Source organism: Osmerus eperlanus, chromosome 6 (genome assembly GCF_963692335.1).
Source record: "Osmerus eperlanus chromosome 6, fOsmEpe2.1, whole genome shotgun sequence".
Taxonomy (NCBI): Eukaryota; Metazoa; Chordata; class Actinopteri; order Osmeriformes; family Osmeridae; genus Osmerus; species Osmerus eperlanus.
The window spans coordinates 16,090,839-16,115,881 of NC_085023.1; the positions used below are offsets into that span (position 1 = coordinate 16,090,839).

Genomic DNA, 25,043 nt, shown 5'->3' on the forward strand with positions numbered 1-25,043 from the left:
AAAGATATTATGTTGATTCTAAAACAATGTATCACTAGGTATAGGCTCTACTTGCAGTTAGATCGTTTATCGTTTACCGTTTATATCTTTTAATTAAAACACACATAGTGAAAGCACTCTCTAAATTGTTTCTCCAAATCAACCACATTTCCATCTCCAAAACAATCCCCTCACTTTCATTTTTCTTCGATTTGTTATTCGTCACAGACGTCTAAAAATCACAACGAATTTCGGTAAAAAAATGTTTTGCCCATTGCACAATAGATTTTTTTTTGTCTTGGTCGAAATCACAGATCTAAGTAAAATTGTGAGAATCCACAGCTACTGTATTGCAGGTCCATATTATGCGTCATTACGCATGCGGCGGCCGCTAGGATCACCATAGCTTATAGTTGCTGGGAATTCGCTGACAGAGCAGCACTACTAGTTGTTTTCGCGGGCAGATGTTCGCGCAACAGCAGGTGCCGCTTGCCACAAAACTGGACTGAAGTGTCGGTGATAAGTATATTGAATTGAATGCTTAAGAACATTTTTATGACACGGACTGCTTTTTCTTGTTTACGTTGAGATTTGTGAAATGCGCTCGGTAATCAACTGCTACAGGTAAGAAACTTAAGCATATGTCTAACTACATTTAAAAAAATATCATCACTTAGAAAATGAATGGCAAAATATCGCTGAACATGGGGCGCTCCTATTTTCGTGTACAAAAAAACTGTTGTTAAGGGCATACGTATTTTGCTCACCAAGTGCGCCTTGCGTTATAGCATTTCTAGAATGAACGTTTACTTTGTATGACGTACGTGGTTCATATAAGTAAAAAAGCACGCACCCTACTGTAGGCCAAGCAAAAGTAAGACGTTTGATCATTCGTGGCAATATCTCATGCATCAAGCTTTGGGCGGAACAAAACAATTTCGTAAGCATATTTAATATTGAGCAAAAACCTATCTCGACTGTGTGAGTGTATGCCTAAAAGATAGGCTACGTACGTGATTCTACTTGAGTACATAATGGCATGGGGAGGTAAACCATTATTAACCATATTAAGCATATGCTTCAAGATGTCTGCTACATTTTTAGTGGAGGGCAAATTCTTTCGTCACAATTGAGCTCATTAGACAAAGGGGTCAACATTCCAGCCAGGGTCAAGACCTCCAAATAAATTGCGGTGTTCTCCATTGTCCACGTAGTTAATTTAAGTTGTATAATTATGCCCATGTCAGCGCAGATGACAGGTTTACGTAACAAATTGATTTAATACAACCCGTATAGTCATAAACAGTGTGTGAACATGAAACAAATACATGTCTGGTATTTTCACATAATGTTGCCTGGCCTACAAACACTTGATAGGTGTGAGCTTAGTAAAGTGTAGCTTATACTAAGATATACTTTTTAAAATATATTTTTTGTTTGTCAAAAAAGTTACTTGCTCATCAGCAGATTTAGTTCTCAGAAAAGCTTAACATTCAAAGAAGGAACGGGCACTGAAGTGAATTAGATGAACATAAACAAGCTTGTGCGCAGACAATAAAAAATGCTTGTGTTATCATCAAAACTCCAGAACTTGGAATATAACTTCCCCTTGCCACTCACCATGACAACACTGCAGATTTAAAAGCATTTGGAGAAAGTCAACCAAAATCAACAAACTGTCTGAAAAGCTACCAACAATATGCTGCATCCAGACTGTCTCAGAAAAGCATAGCTATAATTGCTTAACTTGGAATGTATTGGCTTCTGGTTGGAACTGGTTGGATTGGCTTCTGGTTAGAACTGTACACAGTATCCCCTATCTCTCTATTTTCTCTTCCTCTATTACCTCCCTCAATGTGTGTGCCATTATTGACCTTCTGTGCCCATTACCTGCTGTCAGAAGGCTGGGAAGAGGCAAAGTGTGGTCGGGTGCAGGGCAGTGCTATGTTGTAATGAGGCTGGGTGCCAAGGTAACAGCTGCAGCCTAGAAGGTGGCACAGGAGAATCAGGTGACTCGTCTCACCTCCCTGATATAGACTGATGAATTCCATCACCTCCATCGCCATCACCCTCATTGACTCCCAAACCCAGGTACGCCAGGGAGCAAGGGTCAGTTCGGGTTGGCTTGGCAGTTCAACTAGAATGTTGTGCCCCTGGGATTTGTCTGCAAGGAGTCTGACAGGCAGCCTTGTCATGGTGGCACTGTCATCTGTCAATGGTGATAAGATCTGAGATCAAAAGTACTCCTCATGCTGCTTATTCCCTCGGGCTATCGCAGTGTCCAGATATACTTGTTGAGATTGACTGGTTCCTCTCAGGCTTTGGATCTCAAGGATTACAGGTGAATGATGAGTCATCATGCTCTCAAGGTTGGACAGTGCTCCAGATGCTCTCCCACACACCAAGCGTCATATTTCACTCAATGGATTTCATCATCAACCTTTTTCCATATATCTTTGTCATCATCATGGTCATCTTCCATCATTATTATCATCATCCTCATCTCCACCATCTCCATGCTTTGTTCTTTCCTAAACCATTAAAATCTCAGAGAGCCTCTGCAGATAACTTGTCCATTTGCCTTAAGGGGGCCAGAGAAAGGTTGCAGCACGACTAGCCACTTAGCCTCCTGATGCTGATGGAAGGTGACTTCAGAAAGAGCCTCTTCAGGACTGATGAGGAAGACAAGTCAATCAGGGACTAAATCAAAGCCTCTAAGCTGCTGCGTAAGATGGACCACGGTGTAAGGGAGATTCATTCTGTATAGTAGGCTTATGTGTGCGCTTGTTAACAAGTCAAGCAGCAAAATATACATTGCAGACACTTTACTGGCAAAGTCCCATTCATCAGGATCACGGTGTGGGAAAGTCAGGGGTGCGGGTCTCAAAGAAAGCAGGTTTTGAAGTACAGGGAATGCCAAGACCACATGGGGGTGTGACACAGAACTGACTCATCTATCCTGACAGGCAGAAACCCAGAGATTCTACCCAGAGAGGGTAGAAAGAGATGATAATTTTTCTCATGCGACTCAGGACCTGAAACGTGTCATATGTTTTAACTTGACATGCCCTTTTCATGTCATATTAAAATCAAATAATTGAGAGGAGATTGGATAACAATTGCCTCACAGCAAAGGAGAGCTTCCAGGGGAGAACTTTCCAGAACATACACATTGGTGGTTTTAGTAGACTGATGATATATCAAAACAGCTGGACAGGGGAGATTAGGCAACCGACTTTAGGACAGAGGCAAGGCTGTTGGGAAGAGATTGAGACAGTCAAGGAAATATGTCCATGCATCTTAAAATGGCAAGTGAGCAGCGTTTTGTGGTTTAGGAATGATTATACCAGCGAGCTTAAGATGACATTTCATTCTACTACATTTCTACTTTTTTTAAACTGCTCCAAAAAATTTTTTTGGTGTGTCTGTGGTGTGAGTTTGTGTGTGCGGGAATCATCTGTTCATATATGTTGTTCCTACTGTTATCAAAATTGTGTACTCATAAGTCATGTGTCTATGATGAAGTGTCTGCCTGATTGAATAAGGAACACCTGTTGGCTATATGTTGTTTTTGTTTTCTCTATTCTCAAAATTCCATCTTCTGACCTTCATGCGAGAGATTTACATTTACATTTAGTCATTTAGCAGACGCTCTTATCCAGAGCGACTTACAGTAAGTACAGGGACATTCCCCCCGAGGCAAGTAGGGTGAAGTGCCTTGCTCAAGGACACAACGTCATTTGACACGGCTGGGAATCGAACTGGCAACTTTCAGATTACTAGCCCGATTCCCTAACCACTCAGCCACCTGACTCCCCTGATACTTCAATCTGGTCATCATTCTTGTTGAGGTGTGCGTCAACTTTCCCTCCAATCAGCTGGTTACCTAACACTTATAAACCCAGAATCTGAACTGATAATCACACTGTTTGAGTGGAGACAGACAACAATTTCTTCCTCAGTGTTTGCCAGTGTATTCACCAGTTATTTTTGTGCAGAGGGTATGAGAGGACAGGATGATTGACAGCTGTCAATCAGAGCACTCTTATCACCACAAGAGATCATGTCATAATTTGATAGATGTATTCGACCGTGTTAAACCAAGATATGATCCGCCATCCTTGGCTTCTTAGAACATCAAATGAAGGAAAAATCCAATAAAGCAAAACGCTGACCAGAGACGAGGAATGAAGATCACAAGCTTCTAATTTCAGAACAACTTGTTAGTTTCCTGTTGTTTTTCCATCAATTGCTCTGCTGGGTCTTCTGCGTAATCAGTGTTCGGCTCCACCAATTCGATTTATTGTCGTTTTTGACTTCTGGAAATAATTCAGTGGTAATGATCTTGTTGAATCCATTTGTCCATTCTGTTTTTATACAAAAGTGAGGAGCAACACAACAATGGTTTAACACACTATATTGGAAGAGAGGTGGATACGGGAGGTATGCTATTGCCTTGTGTTAACTTATTTTTCAGTCTCCAGATGTAATCTAAACCATAATAATCCAATTTTCAGCACATATGGCAGTTGTTACTATTTACCAGTACTTATATTACTGTATGTAGAATATTTTCACAGTTCAGCCAACAGTCCACAGCACCTGGGTTTTCAAGCTATTTGGGGAGAATTTCTGTTTGCTTTCATCTTAGGGAGACTTCTACTACAGAGAGAGATTTGCAGTGTGGGGACAATTTTGTGCTAAGGATGACTGAAATGCAATATATTTTATTGCTTTTACCAAAGTCTGAAGCTTAGTTCTGGAGGTGAAGTTTCAGAGAAGTCAATTTTGTTAAATGAAAATGCAGTTGAGCAGATACCCTCAGGTGAAGACTATGACTCATTGAATTGGGGGGTTGACATCAACACATACAAAATTGCACAGACAAAAAAATACAAATATCTAGACAATAATAATATCAGTTACATACATTTGATGATATTCTATCTGTTCATGTGATTAAGTATACAGTAGGTTGTACCGTTTCTTTAGAGATATAAATAGAGCAGACCATCTGTGATGCCCCTCAGCTGATTTTGGTTTGGTAACAACACCTGAAAATACCAGAGTTTGGGAGTTTTCGCCACTGCTTCAGAGATGCAACTGATACAACTGTCATTCCATTGATACAACGGACGTCCTTGATTAACATATTGATAGTATATCCACATAGCCCCAGTCAAGCAGCCGAAATAATGGCAATTCCTTCTGTCTTCCTTGTGCCTTTATATTTCAGATAGACTCCCTCTGACGGCTCCACAACCCCCTCAACAATGGCTCTGTTTCCCTCCGGAGGAACTGTGTTTGTTCTACTCCTCATTAGCAGGTAAGAAAGGTTTCCGGTGGAGAGTCACCAAATCTGGCTCCTGTGGCCACTCAAAGTCCAAAAAGTGAAGGGGAAGTGAATTAAAAATGTTACTGGGGGGTAGTTTGCGCCTTTTATAAAACCATTTGCAGTCTGTGAACTTGAGAGGGATGAAAAGAGAGAGACTGAAAGAGAGAGGGGAAGAGTGATAGAAAGTGTAAGCCAGAGGTACAGACACAGGGAGAGACAGACAGTGGGTAATATTGTGAGACACTTCATTGGATAGCTTGTTTGACATCAGTAAAGACTCACTATGTGTCAGACCAGAGGTATTGAAATTCCATGCTAGTACAACAGAACCGCTGTGTAGCATCAGTGAGGTGGTCCCTTGCACTACATAAACCATGCACTGCATCCAATCAGCTGCACTAATGGCTACAGAGGTCATGCAGAGAAGATGATGGGATGTCTTGGTGCATGCTTTGCCTGTACCGGGACAAGAACTTTCTCCTCCTTCAGCTGCCCTATTTTTCCAGAGCAAAAAATAGGCACACTCTTCGCTAAACTTGGATAACCAGAACCCCAGTGGGAAACACCACTTCCTGGCATCATGGCATGATATGTTGGCCCATGACAGAGCAGCCAAGGGCACCATCCCTGGTGAGATTATCAAAACACATTGCCTGGCACTCATGGTGTCTCAGTGGTCTGTGCCATCTGCACTTGGTATAGATGCTGTTGTCCACAGTGCCCCACCCAACATAAGTCTGTGACATGACAGGTCATCAATCTTATTCATTCATCCCATTTTGTTGCAGTGACTGATGGGTAATTTGCACTGAGGTGATTAATACCTCATTATAAGCATATTATTCTTATTAATAGCAGAGGCTATTATTATGCTTATTTCCCACAGAAGGTCTTGATGTGGTTATACAGAGATCTCCTCTGGCATAAACTAACGTTACCTGCAGCTGTTTTAGATGAAAGATTCGAAATGCACTGACCATTATGGTGTTCTAACAACCATTGAGCTGCTCCCATTTATACATGACCTATGACCTGATCAATATTGAACTGAGAGTAAATCAACACAGTACCTTGAGGTCATGTAAGAAAGACAATGGCAAAATGTAACTATGCAGCTTTGTTTATACATACCATTTGCAATAACCTATTATTGATTATTGAAAAAGCATTCACTCCTCAAAGCCACTACGTCACAAGGAGAGTTGAAGGTTTTGAGAGCTCACATGTCTTAAGTCAGGCATGCAGTGCATGTTGGCTTTGAAAATGTGTCGCCATTATCGGATGACTGCACGAGAAGCTTAGCACAGGCACAGTCTGAGTGAGTCTGGCCTTAGAAAACTTTGGGGATAGGGACATGCTCACATGTCTCTCCTGCCGAAAACCCTTGCAACATCACAGCCTTGTTTCTCTCCTCCCAGTCAGAAGAACAAAGAGAGATAGAATCAAGGGAGAGGCTGGAGATCTCAGCTGGGTGGCTTTTAAAGACATTGCTTTGAGAAGCTTTGAAATGTGTTCCCACAAGACAAGACTAGCTAGGGTTTTGACAGGGAAATAAAAATGTTTACAAAACACTTGCTAATCCTGGGTCAAATTTAAGACTGAACAAATGGTTCAAACACACATGACCAGATCAGGAAAGATCACAGGCCAATGTAGAGTGTTGTCCCCTGTCGTGCCCCCTGCCTCTGTCTCCTGGCTCCAGTCTTTGATCTCAGACACAGGGAGACTGCGGTGGAGAGCTCACAGACAACACCCTGAACTCTTATACTGCTATTAAATCACATAACCCAACTGTAAGTCACAGCAAGCTCCAGTTCCACTGCTTCTGGCTGGTGGTTTTGGTGAAAATCTGTTGTACAACGAACCACTGTTGGTTGGAGAACTCCTCAAATAAATCAATGTGCGAGAGAGTCCCTCACTGAACTGAAGTACCAGAGTTCCTCCAAGTGCCCTGCAAATCCCCATGCAGAAGCGCTAGAGTCATGGATTAAGCTCTTATTAATATGCTAATGGTTCGGTTTGTCATATTAAGAAATAGCAGAGCTTTTCATCGTATTTAGAGATTGTAGCCTCCTTTAGTGCTCTCAAAGTCAGGAGTATCTCAGAGACTACTGTTTCAGAGGACCCACTGAAGAAGCACATGTTCTTCAGCCTTCAGCAGGCGGCTTCTGCAGATAACTTCCCCTAACATAGATCATACATAATCCCAGATCACACAGCACATTTTTGTGTCATGCTCTTTGTGAATTTATGTCCCAGGCTTGTCCAAGTCACTTGTTAAGGGGATGGTTTGTTTTAACTATTTCTGTCTTATCTGATCTAGCCAGCATCTACATGAAGCCCTCAGATCTTTCCTGCATATACACAATACAGTTGTATTGTAAAATGTTTTTTTTTTTTTTATAAATGTCAAAATTACTTTCAAGACACTTTCTCCTATTAAAACTCTCATGAGCCATTTACTTAATGAATCTATGACTTAAGTTTCCACAACATGGAAGTTACAGTATTAAAACTCCTTTGGAGCTCTCAGCCGCTTTGGGAGTGGTCACTACATTTCAGTAGTTTGTTGGTGTCCATGAGTGTACAACTCTGAAAATATTTGGATCATACAGTGTTAAAATTATGCCCAAACCTCCTATTACAATTATGTGATTTAAGTTTCAGATATTCCTGTTGAAGGACAACTCCAAAAAATAATATTGCACACTGGTCAAGTGTTGAGATGTCCTTAAATAAATCTGAAATGTTTGGGATTTATTTACAAGCTTGACTGACTTTAATATTTCAAGCTGAATTTCAGCTACTTTGGTTTTTCATTTGATGCTGAGCTGCAGTATATTTTGGGCCAGACTAGATTTTGCTTGCTTGTTGTTGTGTTTCGTCCAGTGTTGTGGAAGAAACCATAGTAATTATTCTGTTTAGTGGATTGTTATGGATTGTTAACTGCTTCACGTCATTAAGTAACAATTTAAGTTAACACAATAATGAGAAGGAACGTCTCTTCAAGTAATTATTCTCTTACAGAGTTCCACAAAAACATCTTTGTCAGATTACTCAGTTTAGCATTTGAGGGGATTTCAAGTTTGTTTCTTTAGTTTGATATTCTTGGTATAGGAGGAGCTTCTTTCTTATTCCAAGGCAATCTGGCAATCAAGGACAGGGGGGGTCAGATGGCTGAGCGGTTAGGGAATCGGGCTATTAATCAGAAGGTTGCCGGTTTGGTTCCCGGCCATGCAAAATGACGTTGTGTCCTTGGGCAAGGTACTTCACCCCACTTGCCTCGGGGGGAATGTCCCTGTACTTACTGTAAGTCGCTCTGGATAAGAGCGTCTGCTAAATGACAAAATGTAAATGTAAGGAGAGACTGTACAGCTAGACTTTTCCTGACCTATACCCTCTTCTCCAGAACAAAACACTTCCACTGTCAGTTACCTTATGTTTGCCTTAAATACATCCCCTGCTTAGTTTTTGTGTAGACAGGGGTTAACACAAAACTTGCATTTCCGAGCTGTACAAGCAGGCATTTCACATTTGCCGGACTGAGCTGCATGCAACTAAATTTAGTACCGAACTGACAAACACTTGGCAGTCACATGTCTAAACCAAAGGCCACAGTAAACAGGCTTTTTCTAGACTTGCATCATGTCTTAGCCTGGTTTTGGGATTATTTAGCTGAGCTTGGCCTTCTATCATAATCTCTTTTTTGAGTCCATAAAATTCACAGTAAATATAATGTTTTCTAACTTAGAGTCATATTTTAACAATGAATTGTGAATCCATGCAGAGAAAATACACAAGAAAAAAGTATATGTGTAGGGCTATTTTTATTTGGTTTGCTCTTTTTTATAGCTGTTGGGAGATGGGAATATCTGGAGCTTGTCCTCACAGGACCAGACTTTCACATTTGCATCACCGCACTCTGTGGGAATTGCATTATTGCACAGGCCGTTATTTTTGGCCAATGTGGAGGAGAGGAGCGTGAGGATCTGCTCAACCACAGCAGACATTCCTTTGGAGCCCATTAAGGAGGCTGAGCACACATCCAATCAATTACTCATGCCTGATTCTACCAAGCATGAGCCACATGGGCACTCAGAGACTTGATGATGGATCCATACACAATAGACACCAAGCAGCTACTCAATGCTCCCCAGAGGCCAGGTATGTCTCACTGTAGGTGGCCAAAACAGACCTTCAGAGTAATCAGCAAGAGAACAATTCCTTTTTAATGTTGCCAACATGTCATCTGGCATGTTTCCCAAATCTTCTCTCTGTCTACAAGCCCTTTTCCAAGGTATGCATTTCATCATTTTACACAGTTTCAGTTAATGTGTTATGAACACAAAGACTGTTGAAATGAAATGAAAGCAATACTCTTATCTTAAGTTACATTACTAAATTGTTATGACAGTAGCAATGCATTGGACAGTGGCAGTAATGTAAAAATGGTATGCACTCAGATGGCAACTCAACCCTATGCAGCGAATGACGATACACATTCTGTCTCTATGAGGTCGTTTTTTTGTTTTTGGTTGGTTTATAATGAATACTTAGCTGAATGTAGTTGTAGAGTCCTTGACCAGTCGTTGCCGCAACATTTCTTCAGCTTGATTAGCTCTGGGTACTGACACAAAACATTACCTTTCTGAGACGCCACACGATTGTCTCCTCCTCACAAAATCTCCAGACCACTCGGATCTGCTCACTCTGTTGCATCAGCCACAAGCAAGTCAATCTCAGCAGTAGAAAACATGTTTCACACGCAGTGCACATATTGCCCGGTAAACTCATGAAAAATTTACGTAGAAAAACAGTGAAGGTGCACAGTTACAGATACAGTCAACAAATCCATTCAGCCAATACTAAATGTGAGCATTGGTGTAATTCTTTTGATTGATTAACATGAAAGAAATGTGTAGGTCCTGGTTGATCTGGGTAGAGATTGAAGGAAAGCCTTTGGAGGATTTGTTTGGACTGTGCTTCACTGAAGGGTGCCAGTTTTTCCCATAGCAGGTGTGACTGAGAGGGAAAATGTGATGCCTTTGGGAGGAAAGAGAGGGCTCTTGTCTTTCTCCCATGATTGTGGGGGAGCTTAGGGAGCTGCCTAGCGTGAAGAGAAAGAAACATCTGTCTTAATCCACACAACGTTACATACTCCTGTGCCACTTTTTTGTGGCTTGCCTACCCTGCCTGTCGACTGAGAGAATGAAGTGAGGGTCTGAGGATGTCTTAGTCCCAGCTGTGCAGCGGAGAATAATCTCCACCTAAGAGAGCAGCTCTGACTTCCCATAAATCCCATTTTACAGCTGCGAAATGAATATTCTGAGCAAAGGAGAGAGGAAGATGGTTTAATTCGGCCTGACAGGCGAAGATTCCGGTGTGTGGCAAATATTTCTGCTGCACCTTGAGGACGAGGATTGTGCCATATGTTTTCACCTGTCTCTCCCCCCCCCCCTCCCCCCTCACTCTCGCCGGTCTCTGATCGGTGCCTTTTATGACTGAGCCCCGGGCTCAGGGAGCAGGTCAGAAGGCTGCTCTGTAGCGAGGTCTACTGCTCAAGGTCCATGCGCAGTGAAACAGTTAATCTAATTTTGACCCATATGCAGACAGAACATTAACCATTGTCAAGGGCTTTCATGTGATTTAGCACAGATCGGTAGAATCGTCATTAACTGGTGTTTTTACATGAATGAGCGTGACTGATTATTTGACCTTGCTGTACATGGAGGGCTATACAGAGAATGATGGTTAGAGTAGAATTCCATATGCATGAATTCAAACCATTGCTTGGGTTTTAAGGAATCTTGCCCACGTACATTTTGAATGTGCTGCGGGATTGAAAACCAAACTTCATGCATGAATCTAGATTCACATAGATTGACCATGATGGACTCAAAAGTAACAATTTCAAAGGGAACACTGTATTGAAAGACATGATGTTTTATTTATTAGACTGGTGGATGTGGAGATGGATATGGGGAATTATAAGTTCCAAAGAAATACAAAAATGTATCTTGTCGGCACGGTGAACAAATTCGTTTGACTTGCACGCTCCGGTCCTTGGACACGTGATAAAGGAAAACATCTTCCCTATGGTGAAACCAAGCCCCCGTCTCATCAAATCCTGTTGTACCCTGAACATGTTCTTGAATGGGGATACCCATTCAATCAAATAATTGTACAGTTAGTCATTTTCCTTCTATACTTATGGTATGTACCATATCACTCTAACTGCACGCGGGCAGGGGACTGCTAGTTGCCTTGGGGATCTCTCCAGGGGTATGGGGTTGGAAGTCGGGGGGATGGGTGAAAGCTCTGGGAGAAATGTGCTGTCTTATGTGTGTTTGTGTGTATGTGTGTGTGTGTGTGTGTGTGTGTGAAAGACAGAGTGGGAGTGTGCAGAACGTTAAGCTTTTTCATTTCTCTGAAGGGGCCATGTTGGACTGAGTTAATGTGTTGTGAAATTCGAGAGCATGGTCCTAACCGATGCTAGACTCAGCTGTGTCTGTGCCCGGGTAGGAGGGGGAGGAGTCTCCAGGGGGCCTGTTTCACTGAGACAGGATCTGAAACGGCGGATGCTCCCACAGGGTTGACCCACCCCACCCCACCCCGCCCCCACACATCCCACTATCTCCCCCACCACACTGTGGTACCATCTCTGCTCCTTCCTCTTCCTCCACCCCCAAAGTCTGACATCAAACTTCCATTAGTCAAATCACACACACAGTTTTGGAGTTTAACAGTGAACAAGCATGCTTCTGTGTGTTCACTCATCTACTTCCTGATCAAAGGTGATCAAGTTATTGAAGCATATTAGCAATAGAATGTAGAGGTAGACTATAATTCACAGTTAATTCTCTCATTAACATTGAAAGGAAGATAAGGAATGAGAGACAGAGAGAGAGAGGTTTAGCCAACAACTGCCCTTTTAAACACTGAGTTGAAGAAGATGTGTTGTGACTACTCACGCAAGGCCAATGAGGAGGCCAATTAGCACATTTAGATCCACGGTGTCACATGTCCATGCTAATAATATAGTCAACACAAAATGTGCCACCATAGATCAAGTCTTTTAAATAGTGTTTAAAGGCAGTCACTTCACAGCAAAGTCATCAGGGAACTTGATGATCTTCTAGTTATGTCATAAGGCAGACTTCATCATCCATAATGTCATCAGTCACTGTTGATATGTCAAATTGGAGCTTCCTCCATCTTATTTTGGATTTGTTTTCAAGGCTTTTCTGGTAGTCTGGGGTGTGCCAACTGTGCACAATAGGTCCTGTTCAGTTCTTCTGTTGTCTGAGCCAAGTGTCAGCTTGTTATTCCTGATGGTCGGCCCACGTGGCAGGTGTGGCAGTTCCTGTCGGCTAGCACTCTGGGATTTAGCACTCTACTGAGCATGCTTTCATCGGGGGAATAGAGCTTTGGAGAATCCTGCTGTGATAGACATATGCTAATACCGTGTTTCAAAACTCCCTCTCTTCTGTACAATATAGGAGTGTTGGACGAATGGCGGCTAGCATGTGAATGGTTGATAAATGCTGGTTGATGGTTGCTATTAGCCTTTGTTTCCTGGCTGTCTCCAGGGACCTTCAAATGATGTTTCTGTCTTCCTACTGTGTCAGGGCTCAGTGAATAGGATGAAGATGTTTGGCAGGTGGTGGGGTGGATGGTCTGAGGTGCAGTTAGTCCACAGCCTCCAACACAGTGCTGCACTGGAGGGAAACACTGAGGTGGAGATTGAAACATGTTTTTAATGTTTAAGAATTCATTGGTACTGATGAACAGAATAGATGGATATCTCAAAGGTGTTTTTTTTCAGCTATCAATCACTTTTGGACTGTGGTTTTATAAATGTGTCCTCTATTTTGACATGAATTTGTCCACTCTTGCTTTTTGTCTAGTAATTAAGACCCACAGTTCAGTTCAGCTATTTGTGGCATGTCTTCCATGTCTCCCAAAGGTGTAGCTGGACTTTGGCGCCAGTCACATACATATACACACACGTACGCACTGTGACGGCTGAAGACATGCATGGAGATACGCAGGTCATTTGAGCTGACCCAGTTTTAAAATGCTGTGTTCCAGTGGCAGCACACTGTCACAAACAGATCTTTTCCATCTCAGGAGATGTCGCTGTGTCTTTAAAATGTTACATGGGCTAACAACAGGCTGGATTTGCCACTCCAATGACTGAGAATACATGGAGCATAGCAACAGTACGCCGGCAGAATGCCACCTCGGGGTCTCTAAGTGTTCGGGACACAGTCAGGTGAAAGTCAAGGATATTTTGAATATCTCGGTGTTATGTGTGCTTTGCCGACCTCCTAAATCAGTCTATTTCCGTGGTTGCTCCTAATGCAGCTGAATGCATCTGGATCTGCACATGTCTGGGGAGGGGAGGAGCGCTTGTGTGGTGTGAGTGTTTGCCTGACAGTATGTTGGTGATTCAAAATTCAGTTGAAGGCTTCTGCAAATTGACTCATTAGAGATGATGCTAACACTGTCTTGCAGTTAAGGTCATTAAGGTTCCACGCTTGTTGCAATGAGGAAATGTGGAAAACAACTGAGTTTGTTTATTTAGTTTGAGCGTAAAACAATTCCGGGTTCCAGAGCAGAGCAGTTTCCAGAGCAGTGTATACCTGTAGATTTAGGAAAGGGATAAAACACTGCAATACGAAGGCACAAGGACAACACTGACCTCATGTCAGCAAATTCCAGTATATATCGTTTGTCAGTGAGAGCTGAGGATGAGTTTGCCTTTCCACTTTGGGGACATCTGGCATAGGGAGCAAACTGGGTTTTTCTGCGACATCTGTGGAGCACTGCAGTGCTTTGTAGTATCCAGAGTACATACGATACAGTGCTGTACAATAAGAAAGCAAAGAGACAGGATATGGCGCTATGATTGAAATCTCTTCCTGATCCCCGGTCAAATCTGATCCTCATGCTCTGCTGCGTGGCTTTGAAGAGGACAATCAGTGGGAGTGCTTAGTGAGAGGAAAGACAGATGAGCTGCAAGAGCACAAAGTTAAATAATGCTGATTGACACATTTTTAGTGTTTGGACCCTCACAGCTTCAAAGTAATCCAATTATGAAAAGAGACGTTTTTCTTTCTTTCTTTCCTGTCACCTTAAGTTGTTTGGAGGCTTTCAACAGAGTCTTTTCACATCTTCAGGCGTTGTTGTGGATCTCTGTCTCTAGATGCAGACTAATAGGGAATCTGCAAGGTGTCCACTGGGGAGGAATACATTTGGAGTGTGGAGCTAAATAATTTCATTTCTTCTCCCTGTTTCTGTGAATTCTTTTCCCCAGGATGTTAGAGAACTCTCTGCTCAGCGCTGAGGTTAAAGAGGGAGAGATTCTGCCTCCTACCATTCAGAAGCTGATGAAAGGATACAATAAGTACCTCAGGCCCTTCTTTGACAGTAAGAAAAACTATACATGGCCATGGAAAATGAGATGCTGCTCAAAGCACCTGTGTGTGTGTGTGTGTGTTTGTGTGCATGTGTGTGTGTGTGTGGGTGTACAGGAAGAGGTTGCTGCAGCATTTATTTTTCCTATTACTGCATGTGTTTGAGGATTTTTTTTGTTGCAAGGCTACAAATAAATCAAGAACCATAATAGTAGAAAAATAAAAAGTAGCCTTGTTCCATGAGAATTACACACAACCTGTACAACTATCTCTAAAGGAAGAATAATACAGAAGAATACATAACTACACAAGATGGTATTCAATTGAGTACTTCATATACTGTATGGTATATATACGGTACATATAGTTCCTGTGTGTCTTCTAAAAAGACGTCTCATTACTTAAGAATTAAGCTGCTTGTATCTGCCTGAAACAACTGCCTTGCCTAGGGTAAACATTACAATATACAGTGTTTGTATGTGTAGCCTTTGATCACCAGCTCATTGTTGTAGCTTCGACTATTCATTTATTATATCTGATATCTGGCTCTGAGATTATGACAGTGTGATAAGGCTTTGTTTGCCCACTTTGATCAGTGATCGCAGAGACTGAAGCGAATTCGAAAACATCAGAAAGATTTTTGGGGGCTTCTCAGGACATGAACCCCTGGAGGAGAGGTTCCTGGAACTCACTATGGATACAGCCAATCATACACACACACACATGCACACACACACACGGTCACTCACTCAGTAATGGGCACTTTGGAGCTCAATTCTTATGGTTAGTTCTTGTGGTTTAGGCACAGTGTGGTGTAGAGATAGAAAACAAGAGAGCTGCAAGCTATGGCTTGCTGAAAAGCACTGGGTAATTCCCATCTGTTTGAGCCACACGCAACATACTGTGGCTGTTAAAACTTCTTATGTTGAGTTTTCAGTTTCAGCATTCAAGTTTTTCCAACTTGCTGGCCTAAGGCATTTTGCATAACTCCCTTTTCATTCTACGGTACTGCTGTTGAAATCCACATGATGTGTTCTCTCTCTCCATTTTCTCTCCATTTTCCCCTAACTGTACTTTCTCTGCTGTGTAGATGGCCCTGTAACAGTGGGTATGAGTTTGGACATTGCCAGCATTGACACCATATCCGAGATCAACATGGTGAGACTTGCAGCTTTTAGTTTTACTTTACAGTTAAACTTTTCCCTGACTGGTTCATAGCGATGTGATCCAAGAATCATCCTTATAGCATGTGTTTTTTTCTAGTCCAGCCAGGATTCAACTTTAAACAAGACTGTTTGTTGTGTACGGTGGCTGGTTCATATCTTAGTAAATGCTACTGCTGTGCTTGCAAACTCCCTATCCTTGTGTCACAAAACACACACCAAAAGACTTTCGACTGTCTGTACAGGACTACACAGCCACCATCTTCCTGCGCCAGCGCTGGACGGATGAGCGTCTGGTGTTCGAGGGCAACAAGAGCCTGAGTCTGGACGGCCGTCTGGTTGAGCTGCTGTGGGTGCCCGACACCTTCATCGTGGACTCCAAGAAGTCCTTCCTCCACGACATCACGGTGGAGAACAGACTGATCCGCATCTTCCCCAACGGAACTGTCCTGTACGCCTTGAGGTGAGGGACTACACAGTGTACAGTCAAATGGTGTCAAGTAGTGATTGGTTCAATATCTCTTCTTGTTTAGGCCGACAGTATTACATGGGCAGACCTTTATACTCAATCGGTGTGCTTGACTGTGTGCCCGAAGAAGCGATCCATCGAAGCCATTGACCTTGCAGACCAATTAAATGAAATCAGTAGACCCGTCTTGAGGAATGCTAGATCATATAGATAATCTAGATGAACTCAAGTGTAGCAGAAACATGATAAAGAGGCATATTGGCCAGTGATTGGACGAAGCAAATGGATTATAGACAGCTTTGTACCAGGTCTTCTGAGGGAAGAAGAAGAGAGGGAATTCCCCTGTGATCTACAGTTTTATACAGACTTGTAATTGGTAATCTACGGGAGCTAAAGGGCTGGTGTCCATGATTGCTGTCCATGGTTCTGAATGCTCATGAGGTTTTGAATGGACAGCTGCCTACTGTTTGTTTTACCACCATTGCTACTGTTGTTTACCATAAGTACAAAGCCAAGATTTCACACTGCATTGCTGTGCATCCTAACTGTGTCCATGCATATGGTTAATCAGCGCTTATCGTGAGTCCTACTCAAGCATGATGTCGTTTGTGCATGTTTGTGGGGCCTCATGTCCAGCGTGCACATTTTAGACTTGCATGGGCATGACAGTAACAAGGCCTGAACGCACCCAACCTCTGCAGACGGCTCACTACGGCATTCTATCTATAGCGTCTACAGCATGTGTTCATGTGGTGCGTCTGAGGGTTTCTTCACAGTCCTATGCCAGTATGTTTGTGTCTTTCTGCAGCCACATGGAGGCTCTCCTCCAGACATGGAGACACACCCATTCCACCCAGGGCTCCTCAGTCTGTCAGCGGAGGAGGACGTGTGTCAGGAGGAGGGCAGGAAGAGGCTGGGTGGGGGGGGGCACGGGGGTGGGGGAGTGGGTTGGGGCAAAGGGGCAGCCGAGGCAGGCCTGCAGGGGAACACTGTGTGTGGAAGAGGCACCATGGGAGGAGGGCTAGCAGCTGCTGTGGTGCTTCCAGTGGTGGGCCTGGGGGGGGGGGGGGGGGGGGGCAGTAGTGATTCTGCCTAAGAGGTGAACAACAACTGATCTGCTTTTCTTGGCTCTTTCCAGGATTACCACCACAGTGGCCTGCAATATGGATCTGACCAAATACCCCATGGACAAGCAGACTTGCACACTGCAGTTGGAAAGCTGTAAGGAGACCACACCTTTGTTATTGCTAGCTCTGCGAAGAGTCCATGTCCGTTCGATGGCTGTGGCTTCTGTGCACACAAACATGCATACACACACACACACACATTCAGATTACTGTTTCAGATCTGCTTGGGAAATGTGTCAAATACATCAGCGGCTTTGATGCGGATGAGAGTATGAACGTTTATGCATGAGTAAGTAAGTCGTTGTGTATGAAGGTTCGGGGGGGTGGGGGAGGAGAGGGGGGGATGTTGTGTTTAGAGGGAGGGAATACATGTGTAGGTGTGCTTATCCCGACTTATTTAATCATAAACCCACTATAAGACTGCGTCAGATGTGAAATCCAAGGCAACCCTGTCGGCCCCTTAATCCATGGTTGGCCCCAGAACACTCTTCATTACAAACCCTTGCATTTTAGGATCAGGCTTGCACTGTCCCCGATCTGCCCCTGCCTCTGCCTGCCCCCAACCCCCCCACACCCTTCCCCCCAGTTACGCAAGGCTAAAGCTGCAGGGAGTCCGAGGAACAGGGAGGGGAGTGAGGAAGAACAACAAATAGCAGAAGCGTCTCTCTCTCCCTCACTCCATCGCTCTGCATCACCCTCTTTAACGGCAGGGAGGCAGGCTAGCAGCTGATCTGATCCCCGCCAAAACAGCTCCCTGCCAAACAAACAGAGCTAAAGAGGTCTCCGGCCCCTCTGAGCCCACTGCAACGTGGAGAGGTTAATGCCAGGTAAACGCATGGAGGATGTGTTCTTGCCACGGCTTAGTGTCTGACACAGCATTCCGCTCCCTTCCTCTTTACCCTGCACTCTCAGGATGAGACGCAGGCTTATAAAAAGAAGGATATGATTCTGTTTCATGCTGTGCCAAAAATGGATTGTCGCTCCCCGCACACTCTACATTTCTGACGGGAGCGAAAAGTTTGGAGCAAAAGGAAGCAAGCCTTGCCAGGCAATAATGGAGCGATAATGGTGAAATATTTAGTGGAAACTGACAGGACAAAGGGGCCGAGAGTCAAAAGGCGTTCGCTGGGGTGTTTGATTGTTGCTTTCAAGACGGGAGCACAGTGGAGCGATGTGGAAGGGAGAGGTTAGGTGTTTAAAAGGGAGCCATTTTAAATAGTGTCTCTTCTTCAAGGCAGCATGGTATTTTTAAGAGGTTAGCTGTGAACTTTTCAGGGTTGAAAGCACCTCTAGACAGCCCCTCATGCTCCCTGATGTTAATGCGTCTTCCAAGCCAGCGCACTTGATGGCACCGCTCATGTTTTAACCCTGGGGTTAAAACATGAGCAAATCTCCTCCTGACTCTGTTGGTCAAGAAAATAATGAGCAAAAAAAACAAAAAGACTGAAATGCAACAAGGGTCTTCAGATGACATCAAAGTTGCCTGCGTAGTTCATCGTCCTCCTCTGGGACACATTGGTCCATAATTTATGAGTCCTTACATATCATACTGTGTGTTTAGTCCCAGATGAGTCGGTTAAGAGGAGAGCAGAAACATGAGATAATTAGAGTCACGTTGCAGGGACAGGATGTGGGGAAGGTTTGGTGTTTTTAATGGGAGTTTTCCCTCTGCCTCCCCTCTCTGCTTCTTATTCTCCAGCACCCCCTGCAGGTCAACCATAGAAATGGATTTCATTAAATGCCATGCAATAAAACTGAAATATTGCACACCCTTTTCTTTTCTATTTGTACGTCTGTGTAACATATAGCAGCACCTTCTACTATTCTTTTTCATCTACAGTTCTACCATCCCATACTTCATTCTGTCACAGTTTCACAGGGTTCATGTAAGGTTTGTCAAGCTGACTGAAAGATGCATGATAATCCTGTTATTGTGTAAGCCCGGAGATATGAAACTGTAAGCCCAGAGATAATGAAGCAGTGACGTCTTTACTGCCTCTCTGTCCCGTTCACCCTGTGTTGAATTATTGAATGAACATTAAGGTTGCGTTGACATCAGAAATTCATATTCAGTCCCTCCACATTGTCATGGTGCTTCTGAATGAACATTAGACAGGATTGCCACTGTGAGTGAGCATTATATCCTGAATAAAACATCAGCTAACTCAAAAAAGATGCTTGTGCTTGTCACACTTACAGCACAGCGGCCTGTGTGTCCACTGTCCTCTCATCGCTGTGTAACACATGGAGCTGTCTTATCTTATGAGTGGCAGACTGGACTGGATACTCGAACAAATTGAACAGCCACACATATTTGGGTATTTGTACATGGAAAGCCTTTTAATTATTCTGTCTTGTCTGTTTCTCCCTCTCTCCTTTCTTCCCCCCCCTTTCTCTCTACCTTTCTCTCCCTTGCTCTTTTTAACTCTGTCCTTCTCATCTCCTCTCTTCCTTGCCCTCTCTCCCTGCCATCTTGTACCGCTCCCTCGCTCCCCTCCCTCCTTCTCTCCTTCTGTAGGGGGCTACAACGTCAACGATGTGATGTTTCACTGGACCAGAGGGAACGAGTCTGTGAGTGGTCTGGACACTCTGCGCCTGGCCCAGTACACCGTCGAAGACCACTACACCTCTGCTTCAGAGGCTGTCTATGAAACTGGTAGATAAAGCATATACAGTACTGTAGATACACTCCAGTTGTCTTCAAGGACCCATAGTACAGCAGCTTCTTTATTCTTTCCATGTTGCATTTTTTCGATTGTAACATGAATTTAACCCCTCGCCGTAAAAGTATTATAATATGTAATATATAACAGGTTTGGAATTTCATTTTTGGGAGCTTTTACTCCCAAGGTTCTCCAAGGTAAGACCAGTCTGAATGTGACCTTCTCTCTCCAGGAAACTACCCCAAACTGATCTTCCACTTTGAGCTGAAGAGGAGCATCCTGTACTTTATCCTGGAGACCTACGTCCCTTCCAGCCTGCTGGTGGTCCTCTCCTGGGTCTCCTTCTGGATCAGCCAGTCGTCTGTTCCTGCCCGGATCTGTATAGGTAGGCAGGCACCAGCATGGCTCGCCGTCCATCTCTACCCACACCTTCCAGCCTCGTGGGTCAGAAGCTGGTCCAGCAAGTGTACCTCCAGCCTGTTTCCAAACGCCAACCCTACCCACATGACGTTTATGACCAAAATGAAACGTTTTTGTAATGAAGTGAGATTTTAGGAAGTCCTTCACTGGTTACTTCATGTCCACTGACCATCGAGTGGCACATCGTCATGACGATGCACGTCCTCAGGCTTTGTGAACGTTGTGGTTCTGTTCTGTCCCAGGGGTGACCACAGTCCTGACCATGACCACGCTGATGATGGGCGCCAGGACGTCCCTGCCCAACGCCAACTGCTTCATCAAGGCCATCGACGTGTACCTGGGCATCTGCTTCAGCTTCATCTTCGGGGCGTTGATCGAGTACGCCGTGGCACATTTCTGTACCATGCACCACCCAGACTCCCACCTCATCATGGTGAGTGCCGCTAAACCGGCTGACTGGGGTTGACGTTTGCCCCTCGCGTCTGAACCCTCTTCCTTCTTTGCGTCCCCGTCAGTGTGTTTTGTCAACGTCGTCACGGCGAGTTTTTGGTTTCATGTTCGTCTCCATCTTCATCGTAGTCGTTGTCGTCATGGTCGTTTTCATCATCATCATGTTCATCAGCATCAACAGGCAACCGTGATGCACGGTAGGGTCATGTACTGTACGTTTTCTCTTAAGCAAAGTCCAAGCTATCGGTTGCTTATAGAGCATACACTATGTTAACCGGCCTCCTTCTCCTTGTCCTCTAGTACGGCCATCCGATGCGTGACTTTGACGAGGAGATGAACGGCATCGTCACCACCATCGCCAACAACGCCAACCGGGCCAAGAGGCGCAAGGAGACCCCTGTCGCGCCCACCGTGGCCGTGCCCTCCGAGGCGGGGGGGGCTCCCTCCAGCCCCACCGGCAGCGAGCCCAAGCCCGAGCCCCCCACCGAGGACCCCCCCAACCGCTGCCTGAGCGCCCTGGCCCTCATCCGCAAGGTCCTGCGCTCCATAAACTGCTGCCACGTGGAAAACCCCCACTACATAGACAACTACTCCCGAGTCACCTTCCCCCTCTCATTTGTCATGGTCAACCTGCTCTACTGGACGTACTACCTGTACTTCTAAAATGGAACACGTGGCCGTGTGTTTGTGTTTGTGTGTGTGTGTTTGTGTGTGTGTGGGCGGGCGGGTGTTTTGTGTGCGCGTGGGAATGTTTCTGAGAGAGGTGAGGTGTGTACAGTATTGATGTACTATGTGTGTATGGTTTGTTCATACATGTCTATTTTATCAATTGAGTGTGAGCATTTTGTACATTCGTGTTTGTGAGAGACGCACACTCTATGTAGCGTAGACCGTTGTAGTGGGTCACTACAGTTTGGGGGCTTTCAAAAGAAGATCATATGTCTACTCCACACACTGTACAGTAGTTTCTTTCCATAGCTCGGGGGTGGACTTGTTGAACAGAAGATTGATTGGCCAAGCCTGGTGATAAGCAGCAGTGGGTCTAGATGTGCTGTGTAATGTTGTGTTCCTGGGCAACAGTATGTCTGGTGAGGGAGAGAACCCAGGGTATCTGTGACGCCAGGTTACCCCAGGGCTATCGTTTGTCTCCTCTCGCTGCAAATCACCATCTCTCTCACTTCCCTCTATCTGTGGCCTCTCCTCTCTCTCTCTCTCTCTCTCTCTCTCTCTCTCTCTCTCTCTCTCTCTCTCTCTCTCTCTCTCTCTCTCTCTCTCTCTCGCTCTCTCGCTCTCTCTCTCTCTCTCTCTCTCTCTCTCTCTCTCTCTCGCTCTCTCATGCTCTTATCCTCTCTTCCTCTTTATCCCTCTCTGTCCTGTAACATTCTCTATGGTTTTTATTGCCAGTATAAATCCAGTGGCCTTGGCTCCCTCCAACACGTTATGGAAATCGACTCCCAATGAAGGCCACCATAAACACTTTAATATCATTTGTCAACCCACAGTACGCGCCACTATGTTTTACAAGGGAGAACACTTCCAGTGCCAGCAGCACCTTAACCGGACAGACATAATGCAATTGGTGTGAATATACAGCGCTAAACAGACAGATAGGCAGCCTATATGGTGATATATGCAGTATTCCTCAAGGGCGCTGGTAGTATTTTCCACTGTGCTTTTGTATAACATGCTGTGTTGATAGTAAATACTTGTACCTGATGTTTTAGGAGACTGATGTTTTGAATATGGATGAGAACCTGACAGGATTTCAACAGGATGTCATCCTCAGTGCTTATAGGGCTTGAGCTAACATGACATGCCTCTTCCTGCAAGTTATCCTTCGTGTGAGCTTAGCAAGGAGCAGTAGGTAGTAATAACCAAAGGACCAAATATTTCAAATTGATTTGTTATCCTTCTTGGTTTTGTGTTCATAGTTTCTTCTAAGTTTAACTATAAATACATTTCAAACTGCTAGACCGTAATTTGCCATTATCATCTGTGAAATCACAGCAGCATGGTTTTAGCATGCAAAAAGGATTTCTTTAACAATCCACATTACAAATGTACCATGTAATTTGAAAAGAGGGTCTCTTACAGTGAAGTGCATGTTTCTTATTACTTTCTTGAATATCCTGATTATGAAGTGCATACTTTAGTTACATATTTCATCCATGACTGCAAAATATAAACAGAGCTTCCATTAGCTACAGAACAATCTCAGATATGATATCCTACCCTTAGTAATGCATTTATTAACGATGTATATAATGGGAATCCATGTTTGCAAAAACTGTTAATGGTCCATCTGTGTTTATTCCGGCCATATCGTTTTTTAAAGAGAGCTATCAAACACTGCCATGATTATCGAGGATAGTTTTGTTTTTACTTGCTTGATTTTGGTTCACATTCGACTGAATGAAGTGCTTAGGTTGAGTAATAGTCATGCAATCCAAACTGAGGCTCACAAAAGATATATTAATACTTCTCTTGGATTCTATATTGACCAAACTTTTATCAAACTCAGCGGAGTCCTTGAGATGGTTTTCCATCACGTTGAATCATTTCCATGCATTAGTGAGAATCCACAAGGACAAAGTGGAACCTAGGTGGCTGCATCCCTTGGATGGTCCTATTTTCAAAAAAAGCCTCTTTGAAAAACAGATCTCACTTAGGAAAAATGATTGCAAAATAAAATAAAAAAACACACTGTTGCAGTGTGTGTGTGTGTTGTATGGTATTTTTCACAATCCCCTAAACCAGCAGTTTGTCAGTGCCAAAATTGAGCCAAAGAAAAGCAAACGGCTGCGGAAATAAACTTGTAAAGGTGAAATGATACCCTTCATCCTACCCAAATGCCTCATCCATTCAGCCCCCTGAAACCTTTCTGTCACCTAGTGATAACGTAACCCCCTCCTGGCCACCCCCAAACACCACCGCCAACCCCACACCCCCTCACTGGACTAAAGTCCAACACATAATCAGTTCACCTTCATTGGGTGGACACAATTTTGGAGATTAAACAGCTTTGTTAAAGCTTCGCAAGAACACGACACATACAGGGTTGCCAATCAGAGAACACCTGGCCAGTGGGTGTGTAAAGGCCACTCTCACCCTTCCCTTATCAAACAACAGCCCTGACCAGACTCAGAGAACAGCTGTCATGTGACCAAGGTATCTTCTTTACATTTCTGGGATGTTCAAGCTGGTGTGAAGTATTCTCAGAGCAATCTTCCTGTATAATGTGTTTATACTGTAACTGTCTAATTGGCATAATGTTTTCCGACATTGTTGTAAATAGATAGTTGACACTATGCATGTTTATTTGATGTTTCAATATTGACCATGGTAATAAAAACAACATATACAGGTTAGCATTAGTCTATACTCTGTTAGACTGTGGATTTTATGGATATTATGAATATTTTCTGCAGAAAGGAAATTGCCAGTCTTGAAAAAAAATAAACAACACAATGTTACAGGAATGTTATTGAAGCTTGTTACTGCTGCATGTGGATCACACCTAATCCTGATCAATCCTAATCCTAATCTGAATCAATGTCTTGCAATCCAATCAGAGAGGCTCAAGTTTCAATATAGAGTTATCTGTCACATCTGTAGGGTGTTTGATCACCCCGGAAAGCATTTCTCTGTTCATCCTTAATTATGCGGGCTACATCTATCTCAAGATTCTAGTATCTTTATTCCAACCTATCCCCCCCCCCCCCCCCCTGCTTGCTCTATATGTTATAATATACTGAACAAGGCACATGTATTGTATTGTAACTTCTAATTCCATGTCTCTAGAGTATTTGTCTTTTCCATGAAGTTGACCAAAAAAATATCCAGGCAGTCAGACATGATATTGCTCATAATATCAGGACACAGCTAAACATAGAACGTGAGTTGCAGCTTGTTTGGAAGGGCATGTTTTTCCCTCTGTCTACACAATGGCTGAGAGAGTCAGATTCAAGGGCACAGCCTCACTGGAGAGAATGCAACGCTTTCACAGCAGCCCGGATCT

General features: G+C 43.8%; 1 protein-coding gene across 2 annotated transcripts; it reads left to right on the forward strand.

Moving 5' to 3' along the window:
• The first annotated feature begins 374 nt into the window (after nt 1-374).
• On the forward strand, nt 375-22,880 carry LOC134022398 (gamma-aminobutyric acid receptor subunit pi). Of its 2 annotated transcripts, XM_062463882.1 has the most exons (10): nt 375-603; nt 5,216-5,305; nt 14,634-14,746; nt 15,824-15,891; nt 16,142-16,359; nt 17,504-17,586; nt 20,011-20,148; nt 20,388-20,540; nt 20,818-21,008; nt 21,326-22,880. In XM_062463882.1, exons 2-10 carry the CDS (start codon nt 5,253-5,255, stop codon nt 21,686-21,688), a joined length of 1,380 nt encoding a protein of 459 aa, XP_062319866.1. In that variant the 5' UTR covers nt 375-603; nt 5,216-5,252; the 3' UTR covers nt 21,689-22,880. The 2 variants fall into 2 exon arrangements, with proteins under 2 accessions (XP_062319866.1, XP_062319867.1); XM_062463883.1 differs by lacking the exons at nt 375-603; nt 14,634-14,746.
• The last annotated feature ends 2,163 nt before the right edge of the window (nt 22,881-25,043 follow it).